This window comes from Crocodylus siamensis, chromosome 1 (assembly GCF_052110815.1).
Source record: "Crocodylus siamensis isolate JL-2025a chromosome 1, ASM5211081v1, whole genome shotgun sequence".
NCBI classification, from domain to species: domain Eukaryota; kingdom Metazoa; phylum Chordata; order Crocodylia; family Crocodylidae; genus Crocodylus; species Crocodylus siamensis.
Window position 1 is genome coordinate 401,959,506 of NC_143395.1, and position 20,401 is coordinate 401,979,906.

General features: G+C 41.6%; 1 protein-coding gene across 5 annotated transcripts in view; it reads right to left on the reverse strand.

Annotated features, from left to right (window-relative positions):
• Positions 1–3,221: 3,221 nt before the first annotated feature.
• The window catches only part of FAT3 (FAT atypical cadherin 3), a 661,489-nt gene continuing 644,309 nt past the window's right edge, over positions 3,222–20,401 (reverse strand). For 3 of the 5 annotated variants that reach the window (XM_090030584.1, XM_090030586.1, XM_090030585.1), the window contains exons 26-28: positions 18,391–18,450; positions 16,204–16,239; positions 3,222–15,556 (exon numbers count right to left, since the gene is read on the reverse strand). In XM_090030584.1, the coding sequence (XP_089886710.1) occupies positions 14,937–15,556; positions 16,204–16,239; positions 18,391–18,450 (716 nt within the window). In that variant the 3' untranslated portion in view covers positions 3,222–14,936. The remainder of the gene's footprint in view (positions 15,557–16,203; positions 16,240–18,390; positions 18,451–20,401) is intronic. The other 2 variants (XM_090030587.1, XM_090030588.1) reach the window with 2 other exon arrangements.

The window sequence follows — 20,401 nt, forward strand, 5'->3', positions numbered from 1 at the left end:
GCGAAATTGCAGAATTATCATTCCCATCTTTGGAACGCGAAATAGAGGTGCAGAAATATGAGTTATGTTATCAGAACCAACCTATAGACACCAAAAACAAAGTATTTATCAAAGGGACCTACATTTCAATGCTTAAAACCAGATTTAAGCACTTGAATCAGTTGCCTGAGCTTTTCTGAAAGAATGAGCACCCACATCTACAACTGGCAATGAGACTTATTTAGGGGCTTAAATGCAGATTAAAAGCACCAGGTCTTCTGCATTTACTGAGTTTTTTAAGGGTATTTAGGTGCCTACCTGTCTGAACTGAGACCCCCTGGACCACAACCTGTTCTACAAAGTAGGTACCTAATAGTGATCCCACTCTGCTCAAGTCACAGGAAAACATTAATGCTAAAAGTATATAGGTTCTCGTCCTCATCAACCCTGTTCCTGATGACTTAGTATTAAAGCTAAGATGTAGACATATTACAGAAGAGCTTTATTAATTGTTTTCCAATAACTTGAGCAAGGTGGAATAGGATTGACTAGGTACCTAAGTGCAACCTTGCCTATGTCGACTTATGTGCCTAATAAGTGAAATAGGGGATAATACGCTAAGTGAGTTATCATTGAAATCAGCATAAAGATGTGACTTTAGTGAGCCCTGGTGCAGGGTCCCAATATTTCTGAACAAGTTAGCCCTGGTCCCTGTAAACATTTGTCTTCAGTGATTTGCCCAAATCATAGCATCATAGAAAAATAAGATTGGACAGGACCTCAGGAGGTCATCTAGCCCAACCCCCTGCTCAAAGCAGGACCATTTTCATCTATATCATCCCAGTCAAGGCTTTGTCTAGCCAGGTCTTAAAAACCTCCAAGGATGGAGAATCCACACTCTCTCTGGGTACCCTGTTCCAGTGCTTTACTACCCTCTTAGTGAGAAAGTTTTTCCTAAATTCTAACTTAAACTTCCTTTGCTACAACTTGAGACTGTTGTCCCTTGTTCTGTCATCTGCCACCATTGAGAACAAGCTAGTTGGATCCTCTTTGGAACTACTGTTCCAGTAGTTTAAGGCTGCTACTAAATCCTCCCTCAGTCTCCTTTTCTCCAGACTAAATAAGACTAGGTCCCTCAGCCTCTCATCAGAAATCATGTGCCTGAGCCCCCTAACCATTTTTGTTGCCCTTGGATGGACTCTCTCCCCATCCTTTCTGCACAGGGCCCAAAACTGGACACAGTACTCCAGATGTGGCCTCACCAGTGCCAAATAGAGGGGAAGAATCATTTCCCTTGATCTGCTGGCAATGCTTCTTCTAATGCAGCTCTACTAATGCCATTAGTCTGCTTGGCAACAGGGGCACACTGTTGGCTCATATTTGGCTTAATGTCCACTATAAACCCCAGGTCCTTTTCTGCACAGTTGCTGCTTAGCCAATCAGCCCCACCCTGTCCTGGTGCATGGGACTGTTCCATCCTTAGTGCAGGACTTTGCATTTGTCCTTGTTGAACCTCAGGAAATTCCTTTTGGCCCAAATCCTCCAATTTGACTAGGTCTCTCTGAATCCTAGCCCTAGCCTCCAGTATATCTACTACTCCCCCCAGCTTGGTGTCATCTGCAAACTTGCTGAGGGTGCACTCTATGACAGCTTCCACCATCACTGATGAAGACATTGATCAAAAACAGCTGCAGGACCAATCCCTGGGGCACTTTACTTGATACTGGCTGCCAACCAGACATCAAGCCATTGATTACTACCCCCTGAGCTTGACGCTTCAGCCAGTTTTCTATCTACCTGACAGTCCATTCATTCAACCAATACTTCCTTAGCTTGTTTGCCATAATGTTGTGGGTGACCATATCAAAAGCTTGCTAAAGGCAAGGTATATCACGTACACTGCATGTACAGAGCCAGTCATCTCATCATAGAAGGCAATCAGGTTGGTCAGGCATGACTTGGCCTTAGTGAATCCATGCTGACTGTTCCTAATCACCACCTTCTCCAAGTATATAGCAATGGATTCCTTGAGGACATGCTCCATTATTTTTGCATGGATTGAGATGAGGTTGATGCAGGAGGATCCAACACTAAATGTGGCATGGAAATTCAGGAGTTCCTGATAACTATTGCTTTATTGAAACCATTAGACTATACCTTGCTCCGGGTCTTTTAATTTCTGCATGCAATGTCCATTTTGTCTGACACCAGTATAAAACTGAGCTTTCCTCTCATGTTTTAAACTAATATACAGTTTGTTTTGTGAATGTGTGTTGGGCTTAGTCAGGCAGCAGTTGTGGCCCCCTGCTTCCTGGGCTGACTGGAAGTAATTTGTTCCCTGTCACTGTCTACATGTGCACTTCGATTCATAGATGCTATAAATGTGACCCCAGCCAGGTCCTTGTCCAGTCTCCTCTTGCAGACCCCCCAAAGTAGGGGAGAGCACCACCTCCCTTGGAAGCCAGTTCCAGACTCTGGCAGCCCAAACCGTGAAGTTCTTTCTGATGTCCAACCTAAATCTACCCTTTATCAGCTTGTGGCCATTGTTTCTGGTTATTCTAAGGGGTGCTGTGGTAAATAGAGTATTTCCTATTCCCTGCTGCCCGCCCACCCCCAGTGAATATGTGTACTGCCACAAGATCCCCCCTCAGGCTTCTCTTGCGGAGGCTGAAAAGGTCCAGGTCCCTCAGCCTTTCCTCACAGGGCCTTCCCTGCAGGCCTCTAACCATATGAGTAGCTCTCCTCTGTACTCTTGATGTACTAGTTCAGGGGTTTTCAACTTTAATAAGTGTATCCCTGGCAGCCCCCTTTTTAGTAAGTGTACCCCTGGGGAGAGGAGTGGGAGATGGGGGGTGGAGCTGGGGGTGGGGGGTGGCAAGTTGCTGGACATGTAGCAGAGGGGTGGCGAACAGCGGCAGTGCAGCATCTGTACGGCCCTGCTCTCCACCTGCCCTGCTCCCGTGAGGCAGTGGTGTGGTGTGGCAGCGCTCCATCCCTGCCCACCCCCGTGTATCCCCTGGGAGCGTTCAAAGTACCCCCAGGGATATGTGTACCCCAGGTTGACAACCCCTGTATTAGTTTAAAGCACCATTTTCTAGTACCTGTATCTGTGGGTACTAGCAAACAATGTTTTAAATGAATCTACTGTGCAGTAATTGCTGTGTACATAGAGATTAGTTTAATGCGAAGTAGAGCACATGTGTAGACATGCCCACTGAACACAAAATCCTATTGTTTGCAGGGCATTGAATGCACTAATACTTCTGTTACAACATGACAGATCCTGCCCTATTATCATTAATCAACAATTTTGGCAATTTAACTGGTTATAAAATTAATTGGACCAAACCTGAGTTAATTGGACTAAATACAACAAAATGGATATATTTAGCAAAAGTAGTTTCAATGGCAAGCACAACACATAATGTATTTGGGTATTAAAATATCCCAGAGTATTCCTGCTATTATCTACCAAAACATGTAGAATGGAGACCTAGGTAGACAGGTGACAGAATCCCAATGGAAATCAGCAACTCACAGTATTCAAACATCAATTGATTTTAGTCTTTGTCTTATACAACAAAAGATCATTTTTCATTATCACTGGGCATCCTCTACGCTTAGAATAATAAATACACTTCCAGTAGATACATCTTGGAGAGGTGATTTATTGCAGCCAATGCGTGGTCTCATTTTGGTCATGCCCATTATCGATTCTTTTTGGAAAGAAATTATAACTAGAGCTAATCTGGTTTTGAACACAGCACCAATACCTTTGGCATATGTGTATTATGTGTGTGCTGGGGTTACGCCTAATTAATTAAAACTGAATCCTTCCCAAATTTCACTCTTATAGTAGGCCTTATTAGTAATATGTGGGATTAGATTGCACTGGAAAAGTAGTGCTGGAACATCTCCAAGGGTCAAATCCAGCACAATGAGATGGCACAGCCAGCATCTATGGAGACGGTCATGGGTAGCAGGCTAAACTGTTTTGAAAAGATTAATGCCGTTTGGAAGGCTTCCTGGAATATTTTGGTAGCTAGATTGTTACTTATTGCACACATCTTTCTTCTATCCATCCTCCCCTCTTTTTTTCTTTCTTTATTTCCCTTTTACCTTTATGGCTGATTGTCTGTGACAGTTCAGGTTGACATGTATATAGTATATGGAAGAGAGAGGATACTATGCATTTGTATAACAACCTGAACTATGTCATAAACATATGTATATTGTTTTCTATTGCATTAAAAAAAAACAAAAAAGTAAAGGTAGCAAAAGCAGAACTGGAAGTTAAAGCAGAAAGGAAATTAGGATGGAGGGCCTTAGAACATAAACTTTTGTCCTTTTGGGAGTGTAACAGCTACCCCTACAAACAGGGAATCCGCCTGTTTTCCCTGGTCCCTTGGAGCTGAGTCACCTGTCATGATCTTCCCCATTCCCTGCTTCACCTCCTTTATTCACCTGCCACAACTTGGCCTTAATGGTTAAGTTTGAGAGTCAGGTAGCAGCACCGGGGTCCATCTCCTGGTATGTATTCTTCCTAAGACCTCATCGTACACAGTCCAGGCCCCTATCAGCTCTTCCCGGGCACTGGGCACCTGTCCCTGTCCCTGCCCTGTTCAGACTTTGCTAGGACCTCTGCCAGCCCTTTAATCATCCCAACCCAAACCTCCATTTAACAGTTTTTAAGAACGTAGAAATAAAAAGCTCAAATGTTGCTTAATGACGTAAGGGCCTCCACCTCTGTTGTAGCTCAAAGGTAAGAAAGCAAACAAAAGGGTCTCTCCTTTTACATTAGAGTTTTCCTTTCCCTCGGTATTGTGGTTGTCTCACCAGTTGGCTGTATTACTCTTCTTGGCAGTCTGTTTACTTCCTTGCAGCCGAATTGGCTCGCTCTGGCTTCAGAGCTCCCTCTGATGCTGGTGCTTTGCTTGCCTCCCAGGGATGCTGACTGCAGTCCTGCTTGGATGCATTTCTCCCCTTTCCCGTCCTGAGCAGGGGTTTAAGTAGCCAGGTGTCACACACAGACTCAACTCCCAGCACCTGTGAATGAGCTGCTAATTACATGATTTCCAAGCCATTTTACCAGCCCCTGTTTTGTCTCTTAAAGGGACTAGCCCTCCATTCTCTCACCTGCAGACCTGGACTCAGGCATGGGCAAACTATGCAGCTGCCTTGGACCTGGGGCCTGGGCAGAAAGCAGGCCTGAAAATGAAAAATAAAATTGCAAAAAAAAGTTTTAATATGGTGCATATATAGGTCTGGCAATGTTATCAATTGAGAATGAACTATTTAAGGACATCAATATATCACAGATGTGATAAACACTGTTGCAACAAAAAATCATTATCTCTGGGAAAGGGGAGCCCAATGCTAAAAGTTCACCCAGGGCCACCAGGAGTCTAGGTTCAGCACTGCTCACCTGCCTCCCCTTCGCTGTTCTCTTATTTTTAACTCTTCTGACCTCTGTCCCTCTTTCTTTTCCATTCAGTAAGAGGGTAAGTGTTCCCTGTTACAGGGAGGAATAAAAATTTTTCACTTGCATGTGCTTTACTTTCCCAATATGAAACTTAAAATCCATGTTTCCAGGGCATCATGGAATAGCATTTGAATTCTGATCAGTAGATTGGTTTCAAGCAGTTTTCTGAGTTATGTGTAGCTTAGCAGGATGCCATCCTGGAAACATTATACCTCTGAGGTGGCATACTAAACCCCAGCAATTCTTTGTGGAAATCATATTCTTCTTTTTGTGTCTCTACATTACATTTGACCATTTTGTTATGCATATTTGTGCTTGTTTATTGTACTTAGCAAGATCTTTCATTGTACATGTGCCTTTCAGCAACAGGTATTGCAGCAAGCGCTGCAAAGTTTGAGGGTCTGTGCCACAGTCTCAGGTGGTCGAACTAATGGTATAGCCAAACTTCTTCTTTAGTTCCTTGGAGCATCCAACTTCAGTGCATAGGTGGATGGGATATCACCACCTTTGCCATTGTTCATTAGCCCCTGGTAAGGATTCGGCTTCTGAAATGTCCATTTTTTTGCTGTCAGGTTTTTTTTTCAGCCTCTTGTTCCAGGTCTGTAGTCATGTCTCCTTTGGTGGGCATTCAGAGGTTGGGTGCTGGTGAGGAAGCTCCTGCATGACTTCAGTCATTAATGTGCTGTGGGGTGGTTGTACAGCGGGTGTCTCACATCTTAATCTTCGGTTTATCTTAATCATTTTTCCTGCTGGCCACTGCTCTTCTAATGCCAGGCAGAGCAATGCCAGCCAGCAGGTACACACTGTTTAGGCTGGTAGGCTTCAGACATCCTGTGATGCATTGGCAGCTATTATTCAGAATGGGGTCAAGACGCTTAGCATGTAGTGATCTCTCCCTTATAGAGCACGCATACTCAGCAGAAGAGAAGCTGAGAGCTAGAGTCGTGGCTCATGTGGATGAGGGGCTAGCTCCCCATTTTGAGTTGGTGAGCTTATATAAAACGTCATGCATGCTCACCTTTACTTTTGTCTTTGTGATGTTCTTTGTATGAGGGGGCTTGATCAAGGGTGACTCCAAGGTAAACTGGGTTTGGACAGTGGGATAATGGCGTCCCAGACCATGTTAATGCTGGCCTTTATCATTTCTCAGATGGAAGGCACGCACATATGCATGTTTTTCCTGGGTTGGTGCATAATTCGTTTTCAATGTAGTATAAGATTAGGCCATGTAGTGCCTCACTATTAAATCATATTAAAAAGAGAGATTCATGATTGTCCTAAGTAAAAAAATTAAAATGTGTTTGAAGGTCTCTGCAACACATTTTCTTCCTTGCAATGCTAAGGGCAGGATATCAGAGAATGCAAGCATGTTCAAAGTGAGTACTGTGGGAGAGAGGACTCCCCGTGGTAACAAAACCTGAGTAGACTGGAATATATTGAGGGGAAGGAATGCCTTTTTTGCACCTGTGGGTACAGTCCCAATGAGGTCCCAGTCTGTAGTGCTGTCACCACTAAAAATATCTGTTACTAGAACATTTGTTGGCCTACAGTTACAGATGTTGCTGGAGTACAGGTCTGCTTTCCTAGTGCTGAGATTGCTCACTGTGTGAGGTTGCATGGGGGCAAGAGACCTAAATTGTAACTGTTCCCAAAGTGACCTAACACACTGGTATTTTGCTGAAGTCCTGTATTCAGAGAAGTGAGTCAGGTGACAAAAGCCGGGGTTTGCTGGCTTTCATCAACTGTATTTATAGATGCAGTCAAACTCAAGTGCTTCTATCAACAAAACTTTGTAGTGTAGACCAAGCTTGGGAGTGAGGTCTCATATGATGCACTGCTGCAATGTAACAATGCAAAGTATTAATACAATCTGAAATGTGCCATGCTTTCTGCAGTACCACACATGGTAGGAAGAATAAAACTTGAAATTTTCCTAACATTACCTCTTCTGAGATCCTTTTTCTGGAACGCAGTGCCTCTTCTGAATCCCTCCTTTCAACATGTTTCCAAAAGGGGAATAAATTCAATAAACAGTCAACACAAGGGTACTTTTTACTTGAAAACTTGTTTTAACCATCAACTTTAGCAAATTTTGGCAGTTACAAACCTGTACACTTTTTTGTTCGGTTTTGTTTTTATAGCAAAAGAACACAAGACAATACTGCCAACAGCAATTATGAAGGAACAATTAGTCTTCGGATGAGGGGCTATATCCACTCAAAGTGATAACCTTCCCTTTTGCATAAGGCTGCTTTTTTGTTGTCACTGAAGAAAATGACCGATTTTAATACCTACTTGAAATGGCATAAAAATCATGTCTCTAGTTTTTTGTGCAAAACACATTCATTTAAAAAAAGTCAATAAAAAAATCATCTTAAAAACAGAAAAAAGTTAAATGAAAAGATATGAACCAAAAGGAAAGTTACAGTAGTTTGAAATGATTAAAAATTACCATTGTTTCAAATCTAAAACTTTTTTTTTTTTTTTTTTTTGCTGTTACCTTGAAAGGTTAAACCAACTTGGGTGACTCTTTAGAATTATATCAAACAAACAAACAAAACAAACAAATTAAAGCGACCTGATTGGCATCAAATATCTACAAAAGCCTGGTAATTTGAAACCGTTATATACATTATTTTATAAACTTCTTTTTAGACACCAAAACATACATCTTTTACAAACCAGCCTGCTTGTAACAGGTAAAATTTACAAGACAATCTTTCTCATACAGTGCTTTAAAGAGAACTGCTTCCATTTCCCAAACACTTTTGTCATTTCCGAAAAGCAGTAGTGTGGGCTCATAAAATTGTGAAATAGTAGCAATTCAGGTATTCTTATGAGAAGAATATTACAGTACTGATGGTTCCACTCTCTTCCCACAATACAGTTCAAGTGCGCCCTTAACATTGGTAAAGACTAGTTATGGCCTTCATATAATACTACACATTTGTAATTATTGCTTTTATTTCATAAAGAAATGAATTTATTTTCATTCTTTCTCCAACCACCCGCCTGCCTGCCCCTCCCACGTATGACATAGCTATATGCTAAATCAATACCCCTACTTGTCAATGAGTGATACTAAAAGTCAGGTCTACAAAACACATTAAAGGCAATGCAGGATAATGGATAATACTGCTAACTTCAAGGGCTTATATCAAGTTATATGTACTGAGAGGACAGAGATGGAAACTGGCAAGAAAACGCAGAACTCCACCGCGGAGTATGCTTCATACTGTGCCTGGCAACGTGTCTCGCCCCCTTTGAAACCTTTCACTTTCTGGAAGTCCTCATGTAGTAATTCAAGAAAATGACAAAAAAAGCAACATGTCTCCAACAAAGGTGGATATTGGTTTAAAGTAGCTGTTTTTCTTAATTATTAATGATGTTACTCTTTTAAGGAAAGAGCTACAGTTATGCTCAGGCATAGGTCACAATGCCTTAATTCATGCTGATTGTAGGGTTGTTCCTATGCCATAAGCTTTTTTTTTTATTGGGGACAGGACTGTTGGCTGCCTTGCAATCAGCATTTCATTGGCATGTATTCTCACCCCCCCAGATTGGTTCTAAGTTTCTCAAAGGAGAGAAAGGAGTGTTTCTCAATATATAAGTGTTGGCACTGCTTTATAGCACACTAAGGGATCAATAACAAGATAAAAAACGGAGTTTTGGGAGGTGGGATGGGGAAAGCACCCAGGTTTCCCTTCTCTACAGAACATGATCGGGGCAAGGTCTCAGGGGTAGAGCACAGAATTTGCAGGCTAAGGTGGCTTTGAGTCAACTTTGCATCCTTAAGATGCTGGACTGCCCCAAAGGCAGTAAGGCCCCCAAGGGCCTCTCAGCTACAGCATCCTCATGGGGAAGTGCTGGAGTCACAGCACTGTCCTGTATCACTACAGTTTTTCATGTGGTGGTCTGTCCTTCCATGCCATGGCTTGAGAGACGGCCTTGAAAAGGCAGCCCTACATGAGCCTTCTTCAGTGCTTGTGCCAGGGGAATCCTACTTTGGACACATTAGGGCTCCCTCATGCCACTCTTCTTTTACCCTGCAGAGAGAGAAGCCAAGGTAGGGTAGGAATCATACCCTATACCCTCAATGCCCAGGTATTGTTTTTCCAGGAAGGTCATAAACTGGAGGAAAAATGTTAAGCATAATTATGGGAAGCATGCAGGCCCAGGTTTTCATTTTACACTAAGGCCACTTCATGTGGTATTGGCAGTATACATTACATTGACACCCGCTATATGGCCTTCTATGTTGTCAGGGACATTGATGTAAATGAGAAGCTGTGAATGTGTAAATGAGAAGCTGGCCTTTCAGCAGAAACAGAAGTGAGGCTTCATCCAAGTCATACCCACAAAAACCTTCAAAATACGATACAGATTGTTCTGACCAAGTGATGCACGCTCATCCATCCCACCTTTCTTCCCGTCTTTTTAAAGTCTTTTTTTTTTAGCAAAAAACCCAAACAACCCAACAACAACAAAGAGTGTCTTTAACCATGTGGTTCTGCTGTGGAATATCATCATTTGAGAATTAAAAAGGCTTGAAGTATTTCTGTGAGAGCTCTCCCACAGCTGAAGCTGAAGGGAAATATTATGTCATGGAGCCACCTGCAGGAATATGATTTGTGATACAGGCACAAATCATTTATGAGAGTTAAAAGTAGCAGGGATTTTCAAGAAATGTCTGACCCAAGTAGGTACCTCGGAAACAAAAACAGAAAAAAATCATCATACGTTGGACAAAGAAATGCACGTTAGGTGGAACAATTCCTTTATCATGCACTAATGGCCTCCCAGCGGAGTGCAGAGGATGTTAGGATTCATCAAACTACAGCAATAATTAAAAACACCCCAATAAAATACAGAGCCATATTGAGGAGAGAGAAGAATTGAATGTTTCTTCCACGCTGTCAATCCTGCATAGGGGTCTCATCTTGGGAACTGCTTTTACATTTGGTCACTTTGTCAAAAAGAAGCAGAAGAAAAATAGGCAACAGAAGTGGTGCTAAGCATTCAGGCATTTCTGATTGTGGAGAGACTGATTCGACTGGCTCTGTTTCACTTGGAGAGAAGATTTGGAGGTTTAGAACATGACGAATGGAGCAGAGGAGGTTAAAGAGGTACTCTGATTTATCCGTCTGTGCCACATGTTAACAGACAGGTTCTTGACGAAATGAAATGGCAATAAAATGTAAAACACAGAAGAAGCGGTGTATGTTTAAGGTTTGTGTATTTTATCTGTGAAGCTCACTACTGACAAGATGTCACGGAGGCAACAAGTTTGGTCTTTTCTGGTCTGGCGACTGCTGCACTCCCAGTTGTATTACCCCTTGTGACACTTTTGATATGCCCTCGTAGGGAAAATAACTTCAGATATCAGTATCTCAAGGAAACATCCATCTCTTGAAAACTTTCATGACAGAAAAAAGATGGTGGGTCCGTTTAGTAACTAGTTGGGAGCTAATACAGAATCAATTGCAGAATAGTTAAAAATGTACTACAACACAGTCAACTGAAGCAAACCCCATGTATACCACAGCCATGAGCTCAAAGAGGATTCAATTCTTCAAAATTCATGTCAGCCTTAAAACTATTGCACATTAGCTAAACTTGCAGCTTTTTATTATTTTAAACACCGTAAATGTCCCTATCCTTAAATGCTCCTAGTTATTTTAATTTATTCCTTGCAACTGTTTCTCTGCATTGTAAACTTTACCAGTAATGTACAGTCATTCTGCCTAACTGTATCTGTGCCTCAGTCTTTGCTAAACTATTCCATGGTTTGTCAGGAAATCCCTCAATTTCCTTGAAATTTGTGATACAGATTTCAAATATACTTTTTGTGATACCATGGGGGTGATGGGGGAGAAGGAAAGGGGATTGAAACATAGCATGAACACATTCAGAACATATCACTGTTACAGAAGCATGTCTACTTTGAGGAAACCAACCAAATAACAATCATAAATTCAATGAACAGAAACTATATATGGGCAAGTACTTCATAATACTTGTATGTGCAGTACACCCTGTTGCCTAGAAGCCCACCTCTTTTATTCATGTACCTCTTCATATGGTAACTAAATTTTTTTTCTCATAAAGAATTGTGACCTGATCCAAAAGACAGTGTGTTTCCAATCCCTTACTAATGTATGGCATGTTGGATAGAGGCACCAAGCACGCTGATGTAGAGATCCAGTTTTATTAAAAGTGTTACAAGCTACAATCATTCTTCTGTTTTCCCAGGGGGCAGTATGTAAACAAATATCAATTTATGATAAGAAATGGCTAATGACTAACTTATGACTAAAATTCAATTCAGCCAAGAATATCTCATCATAAAATACAAGCAGTGAAACAACCCAGTTGCACTGTATGATCAAAAGTAGGATGAAGCAGAAATAGGAAAACTGCTAGAGCATCCCCAAGCCCATAATGATCTACTTACTCAATAGAGCTTCAGAATAACAGATTCTGCTGTAGAAGGAAGTAGCTAGGACAATGAAAACTGCAGACATGCTATTCATTGTAGAATATAGAGACATACAAACGCTATAAAACTGCTTGCAATGATGGCAAAACAATATTTTCACAGCACTGGGCAAAGGGCATCTGTGTATTCTCACTGCAATGAGTGAAAATCACAGATCCCCATATTGCATTTAAACTGCTCAGGCTAATAAATACCTGAGGACTTCTACTCCAACCAGCCTGACTGTGTGGTGTTTTACTGTCTTACAATATTCTACTGCAGCATACTCCGCTCTGTATCTCTGGAAGTTTGGAACAGTGAAAAGCCCAGGCATCAAGCAAAGAACACAGGGCTAGTCCTCAGCTACTATAAATCAACACAGCTCCAAATGAATATGTTAATTTACATAACCTAAGGCTTACACCACAGACTCTAGGGATGGATGTACTCCAGTTGCAGCTGACCTACTAACTTAAGACAGTTGACAGAATGCTGTATGCAAATTAATTACAACCAGCTTCATGGGAATGCCATAGCATGCTTACTGCAGTTAAAATCTGTTGCCAATGCACAGAAGGTGAAAATAATAGCAGCACAATGCAGTAGTTGGGTCTTAGGTCTATCCTCAAATACATGCTCACATTCCATATGCAAGTTCAATAGGAGATGCATGCATGTATGACAGGGCAGAGCCTAGCTGTTAGCATGTCTAATTTTGCAATATTTGGACATTTTCACTGTTTAAGGCCCTGAAATTAAGTTTTAGGACTGATAGATTGGTGTAAAATATGCACAGTATATATATGTGTCTCTCTATGTACACAAGCTAGAAATAAATTCTATTGTTGGCCATCTGTCCATAAATACTTATCTATAGTTTCATTCATATATATGAAACTATAGATAGGTATTTGTGGACAGATGACCAGTAACTTATCTTTGACATGTTGAAGAGAATGCTGTGGATACTGTGTATCTGGACTCCAGCAAGACTTTTGGCAAGGTCTGGCACAACTTCTCATTAACAAAATGGAAAACTGTGGGCTGAATAAAAGTCTATAAGGTGGATAGATAACTGGCTCACTAGCCATAAGCAAAGGGTAATTATTAACGGGTCTATGTCAGAATGGCAGGGGGTTTTGAATAGAGTGCTACAGGGCCTGGTGCTGTTCAGCACATTTATTAACAATTTGGATGCTGGCACAGAAAGCTTCTACAGCAAGTTTGAAGATGACATGAAACTGGGAAGGACTGTGAACATGTCGGAGAATGTGAGCGCAATTCAGAAGAATCCCGACAGATTGGAAACTTGGGCTAGAACTAACAGGATGAAATTCAATGTGGACAAATGCAAAGTGCTGCACCTTGGGAGGAATAATCAAAAAAAACAAATACAAAAGGGGAGACACCTGGGTGGATGGCAGCTCTATGGAAAAGAACTTGGGAGTCTTGATGAACCACAGACTCAATATGAGTCTGCAGTGTGATGCAGCCACACAAAAGGCCACTGTGATTTTGGGTTGCATCAACAGAAGCATTAGGTACAAGACACAAGAGGTGATAGTGCAGCTCTGCTTGGCAGTGGTAGATCTCATCTGGAGTACTGCATATGGCTGTGGGCTCCACATTTTAAAAAAAGAAATTAGAGAGGGTCTAGAGGTAGGCAACAAAGATGATCAAGGGCTTGAAAGGCAAGTCATGTGAGGAAGGGCTGAAGGAGCTAGACATCTTGAGCTTGTGGAAAAGATGCTTAAGAGGGGACATGATAGGACTCTTCAAATACTTGAAGGGAAGCCATAAAGAAGAAGGAAAGCACCTTTTCTCTGCTGCTGCAGAGAGAAGGATGTGGAAAATGGCTTGAAGTTGCAGTAAAGTAAATTTAGATTCAATAACCAAAAAACGTCTTCACTATGATAGTAGTGAGGCAGTATAATATACTGCCTAGGCAAGCTGTGGACTCTCCGTCACTGGAGGTGTTCAAACAGAGGTTAGACAGCCATTGGTTGGGGATGATCTAGGCATAGCTATGCCTACAGCTAAGGCTAAGGACGTCAGCTGGGGTTTGCTGATTCTCCTGCTTGGAGCAAAGCTGGAGGTTCTTGCCTAGAGGGTCTTGCCCCTCCACGCAGAGTCAGACCGATTCCCATATTTGGGCTCAGGAAGGAATTTTACCCCATGGTCAGATTGGTATAGACTATGGGGATTTTCTGAGGGTTTGGCTCTCTTTCCAGGACCTCTTGAGCATAATTTGACAACCTGTTATAGAAGCAGGACGTTGGCTGCTGTGTTTCTCCTGCTTTACCTGTGGTAGGTTAAGGTGTTAGGTCTATGTTGTGTCAGGGATGAGGGCACTCATATGTAGAGTTTAGACTATGCTTTATGTGGGATGGTCTGGATAGGGATGATTTGGCCTCAAGAACGGGGTTGGACTAGAGGACCGCTGCAGATCCCTTCCAGTCCCACTTCTCTATGACTTCTATGACTTTTAAATGCTATTTTTAACAGCATCAAGAGTGTTTCTGTTTAAGTCTATGCTGTGTCAGGGTTGAGGGCAGCCTAAATTATCAATTTCTCCTATTCTTCACCTGACACAAAATGTCATGCAGCAATACCTGTTGGAAACATCCTTACCTGTTCACTAATACTATGGGGAGATTATAACACTGTAACACTTTTAATAATACAATACTACACAAAACTGGGGGAGAAAGGGGAAAGATAACATAAACATGAAATTGTGACCCCTCACTCAAACTCTGTATATGCTGGATAATAAATACAAGGTACATATTCTCTGGATTGTTGGTAACAATTTTGTGGCATAACTTTTAACACACTCAGTCTCTTTGTATCTGCACATACAGTATCATTTCTGAACAAGTTAATAGTAAGCTATACTGCCTTTATGCCTTGCCCAATATATATAGATACATCTTTAGCAAAATTTCTTCTCAATATTTATACTGTTAATTGGACCAAATGACAAAAAAGTCTCCTTTACACTTGTGTCTGCTGCTGAGTCTCCACAAATGGAATGTGAATATTGTCCAGGTTGAGTTCCTCCACGCTTTCATAGTCACTCATGGCCACTTCAGAATCATCAAAGCCACAGCTGGCTGAGACATCGGATGAGGAGGCATCCAGAGAGTTGTGCAATGATAAGGGCATCTTACCTGCACTAATGTTTTCTGCTTTCTGACCTGGGACTACAGCAAAAGTACTAAATTCATTCCCAGTCTGAGACCCAGAAATGTCTGTCTCATTGGGGAACTGATGAGGAGGGAGGTATTGGCTAGGATGGAACTGCGGCCGTCGCCTGCAATCTGGGCTGATTGTACTGGCCATTGAAACTGGCTGCGACGGTGGAAGGGCTTCATATTGGTCTGGATAATCCTCAGGGAGAGGGGGCGGTAACTGGTCCTGACTTAAAAACTCCTCTTCGTGAGGAGGCGGGTAGTCGCTGTCAATATCATAGCCGCCAAGGTAGTAATCTGTCTCCAGCTCTCTTGTGCTGCCATGATGAACTGAGCCTCCATCCGTGGTTTCATAATTGGGCACTTCCTCAATGTCAGATAAGCGAGCATTTGGCATCCAATCAGAGGTGTCCCAATGATAAGCTGGAACAGGAAACAAACCCACAATGATGCCCTGAGTATAACTTTCTAAGAAAACCAAAAATCTATTGCATGCTCCTTCGTGATTAAAGAGCAAATTCTTATAGTCACAACAAATGTACACTGCAGATGTAATGCGATCAGCATGCGTTATAGCTCATTAACACTGGTCAGCCATGCTCTGACCAGGGGGAGGAGAAACAACATCATGTCACGATGCCAACAAAAACATTCAAGGAACAAAACATGACCAGTGTAAGGCATTTCATATTGAAGGATGCTAGTGAGTTATATGAGAAATTATGAGTCCAAGAAACAAAAGCTATACATTTGCAAATTAATATTTTTCACCAGGATTAAAATATACATCCAGCATGCTCACAACATCCCACCTAATGCCCCCACCTGTCCTTTCAAAAAAGCAAGTATAAAGACACAAAAAGTGAATGACTGAGAGACTGAAAACTTCAGCTGGTCCCTGAAATAAGAACTGGATGGCAAAACTCAGTGCACCACTCATGCAGAACTTGGACGCAACAACATTTGTAAGTGAGAAGACAGATGAAGCATGTCAACAACAAGGAAACTAGACCAGTGCCCTCTCCTCCCTGGAAGAGTCCAACAGGCAAAAAGTATCTCAGAAAAGTCACCTCTGTTGTAGTTTTGTCCTTGATCCATAACAGACACTGTCAGATACAAAGTGGAAAGTAAAAACTGATAATTCAAAGCTTGTTACTAGGACAGGATTACATGTGAAAATATAAAACTCTTATGGCATGCATACTTCCAAAATACAGCTGGTTCTATGCTGTTTAAGCAGCACTTTTAATTGTTCTATATTTTAATGTGCAAGATAAACTGGACCAGTCAAATATAGGCATAAGTGGATAAATTACAATGTTATTTGTATCACTAAGTCATATTCCTCTTCTCTCATCATAATTATTTGCCATTCTTGAATAGATATGAAATGAAATCAGAGCTGGAATTCTTAGTACAAAGAGCTGTGAGGTTTAAAACTATTAAGTCCATTTTTCTCATTCACTTTGAAACAGAAATATACCAATCTGCCATTCTCAGGGCTGCTTCAAACAAATCAGATACCACAACGATGGGCCTAGCATAAGGACTTTAATAGAACCGAGTACAAATCTATTTAATGCAACTGTCAGCTAAGAAACTGAAGGATCTGTGCCCCACCACTCCATCCCCAAGGGCTGCAAACTGCTCTGCTGTGCCAGCTGCTGGGGAGAAAGGCATTTCAGTGTGGGGAGGTTTTATGTTAAACAGCAGAAGAGAACCAGTTGCTATGCTATCTGAAAGAGACTTTCTAATTCAACCACGAGGTGCTGGGCTACATGCAGGAAACTATGGGGTAACAATTCTGGATTGCCTTATTGTAGAATGGCAGAATATATCATCATAATTGTTGTTTAATGGCCTTAAAATCTGTAAATTTATGTTACCCAGCCAGGACTGAGATAAATGGGGTGGGGGATCTTTCAGACTATTTATTGTCACTTATTACTGCACAGAACTCTCACCCAGCACCAAGCATGATGTACAGTTTACATGGTGATGGAACACGATCAGTTAATAGCATGCTAGCTGAAAACTGGTATCTGATGTGTGCCTGGGGAGGGTGAAAGGGGCTTGCAGGTTGCGAGGACCCTGAACATTCAAATATTGTGCACACTCTTTTTGTAACCAGCATTATGCTATCAATCCAGCTGTCTTCAGTCAGTACAAAGACATGGTACCCAGGTCAGGGTACTTTAGGAGCTGTATATTTTCACTCTCTGGTAGAACCTCACTAATTTGCTGACTTGCATAACCCGTTCGTCCCACTGACTTGTAGGACAGGTCTGAGGTCTTAAGCATCTGTCCAAGGTGGCTGGGGTGCCATGCTGGTGGTTTTCCTTGCTTCCTTTTTTGCAGACTGAAGTTTATTTGATGAGCTGACACTGGTTACTTAATGCTTTATTTTGTTTATATTTATTGTTTTTAGTTTTTAAATGATACTGCATAATGAGACAACTGTGTAAGGCATGTTCTTACAACTCAGGAAATAAGCAAGCAAAAGTATTAGTACATCTCAGTGCCACTAGCAATTAAGATGAAACGAACTGCCCTGAAAATGCAGTAACAATACCTCTGTCTTGACAGGCTGGGTAACTGAGGCATGAGGAGATGAAGTGAAATGCCCAAAATCATCCAGGGGGCCAGTGGCAGAGCAGGGGTTACAGCTCAGGTATCCCAAGTCAAATCCAGTGCTCCATTCACATTAATGCCAAAGGGCGATTGTAGGCCTTACCCTGACTGACTGGCACACGATACTGTTGTCATAACACTTGTGATTTACTGAATAACACACAGTGGCACAGTGTTATTTTAGGACAAACTAGCCATGTCCTTACCAATCTATAGTCCCCAGTTCCTGAGTAAAAGACACAGCCTCTATGCAATCAGGGGTAGAACAGTTCCCATACATTCTCCCCATTATCTCAACTTCTTCACGTAGGCTCGATGCAGCTATTTGGCTACATTATGAACTTGATCCTTCTTTCATTCAAGCCAATGAAAAAAATTTCCTACTGACTTGAATAGAGCAGAATCAATCCCTATGTACCTTTCCTTGGGCTGTATGTCACCTGATATAGCCCAGATACATCACTCTAGCTCTTATTTTCTCATGTTTGTCTGTGAGCTTGTTAATTTAGAAATCTAAATTACTTGCAGTGAGTTTGCTGGTCAGTGTAAATTAGTGAGGTTCTACAGTAAGGTTTCACAAAGAAAAAAGGAAGCAGTGGCAGAATAATAAAGAAAAAAATAAATACCTTCATTTTCTATAGTGTCAACTACATTGTTGACAAGCTGTATGACAGTCACTATGGAAGCTTGCAGGGGAGGGAGAGCAGAAAATAAAGGGAGGGGAAGGACAGCTTTAGGTTAGTATTTAAAACACACATTTTATGTTACCACAATAAATTCTTTTAAACAGACAGAACTGACATTTAAAAAAAAGCTGCCAACTCATTCATGAATTATGTAGTGGTTCACAGGACATTTCATTCCAGATAATCCTCTATGGATTTTTAGAATGGATTGGCAAACGGTGATAAATTCCAAACCACAACTTCCAAAAACGCATATGCAATGATGGATATCAGCTCATAAATTCAAAGGGGACTGTCCAACTGATTCAATTAACTGAAGCAGTATCTTGTCTACCTGACACTAATCTCTAATTAATTCTTACTTAAACGCCTCCAGAGGCAGTGCTGCATGTTCCAAGGGATCATTATCTTTTAGGCAATTGCGCTGATCTGAAAGGGTGTTAAGGCTTCATCTTAATCTATTTTCTAATAGGAGTGTTTTACTTATGTACTGTATACACTATTCAGGATAGCACCTTAGGGACATTCAGCAATGTTTCTATAATTAAAAGGACACAGTCTAGTGGTTTCAGCCCAAATTTTGACCTCAGTTAAACAAAATGCTTTTGCAAATCTCTGGTGGGTTCTAAACAAACACTTGTGCCAAAAGACACATTTTCCAGTAAGTAACTGGTCTGGATTCTGGTTGGTGAAGGACTAAAGGGTACTGCAGAGATGGCTTGGATGTAGGGATGAGCTGACTCCAGGATATTCTGTGTTTCAGAGTAGCACCATTAAGATGCTTAGCTGAACTTCAGGAAAATAGCACTTGATATCATCTGAGAACAAGCCGTTCATTGTAAGAGGTCAGATCACACAGATTAATATCCCACATTTCCCCACACTGAGGAGCTACAACCATGGAGCTGAGGCCTGATCCAAAGCCCACAGAAAAGAATGGGAGGGTTCCTACAAAGTACAACGGGTGCTGGATGAGGCCCTTCATGTGTGGGTGGTCTTTTCCATCCTGAATGACTATGACTCAACTTAATGCTTATGTAAAAAATGGAGAAAATGGCCTTGTTACTGAGCCAAAAATAGTCTCTATTATCAAGGTGTTTTGAGTCCTTTCATTTTTGCTCATGGATAGGCAGTAAATAGAGGAAACGGAATAATAGCATCAATAAAATATATGCTAACCTTTTTGAGGCTGCCATTAAATTTGGAGCAAAGGACCAGGGGTATATTATGTTAACCAAGGCAACATCCACAACCCTGGCAGTAGGCATTTAAGGTTAACCAAATAAACACGTATCTGCAAGCTGTGTTGATATTACTGATACCATCATGGATGCAGCCGCATCCTCACTAGTGCATCATGGATTACAGAGAGTAGAGGACTTGTTAGACATTATTTAATTATCTGTTTCCCCAGAAATAGAGAGTTGTCTTTCCAGAGCAGCACTTCAGTGCATTCTTCCATGTGACCAATAGGATTAAAGCAAACCTGTTAAAAAAATTTCAGCTTCCCCCTTGCACAGTTGACCAGCACAAGATTTGGACCACAGAAGTTGAAGACAGAATAAAGGCTTGCGTACTCTATTGCTAATGCAAACAGGCAAAACCTGAAGAAAGACTCATGTTCATACCAGGCACCCATGAGCCACACAACTGGTAAGTGAAAAACAACGCCCTATTAATCAGGGGCAGCCATGCATCCTCTTGGCAGACAGTGAGTCTGGGGACCTGAGTCAAGTTCTGAGAATGGTCAAGAGAGGCAACTCTGTTGACTTGCAAAAGCTATGCTTTCAGCTTCCTCACATTGCTCTGGAGGGAACCATCTCCCCTCCTTACTCAGGGTGCATCATGTCCAAGAACAGCTCTAGCTTTTTGGAAGAAACTGAGGGTCTTGGAGAACCTGCTGTCAGGGGCCATCCCATTTAAGTTTCCCTCAGCCCACCCATTCTTATTA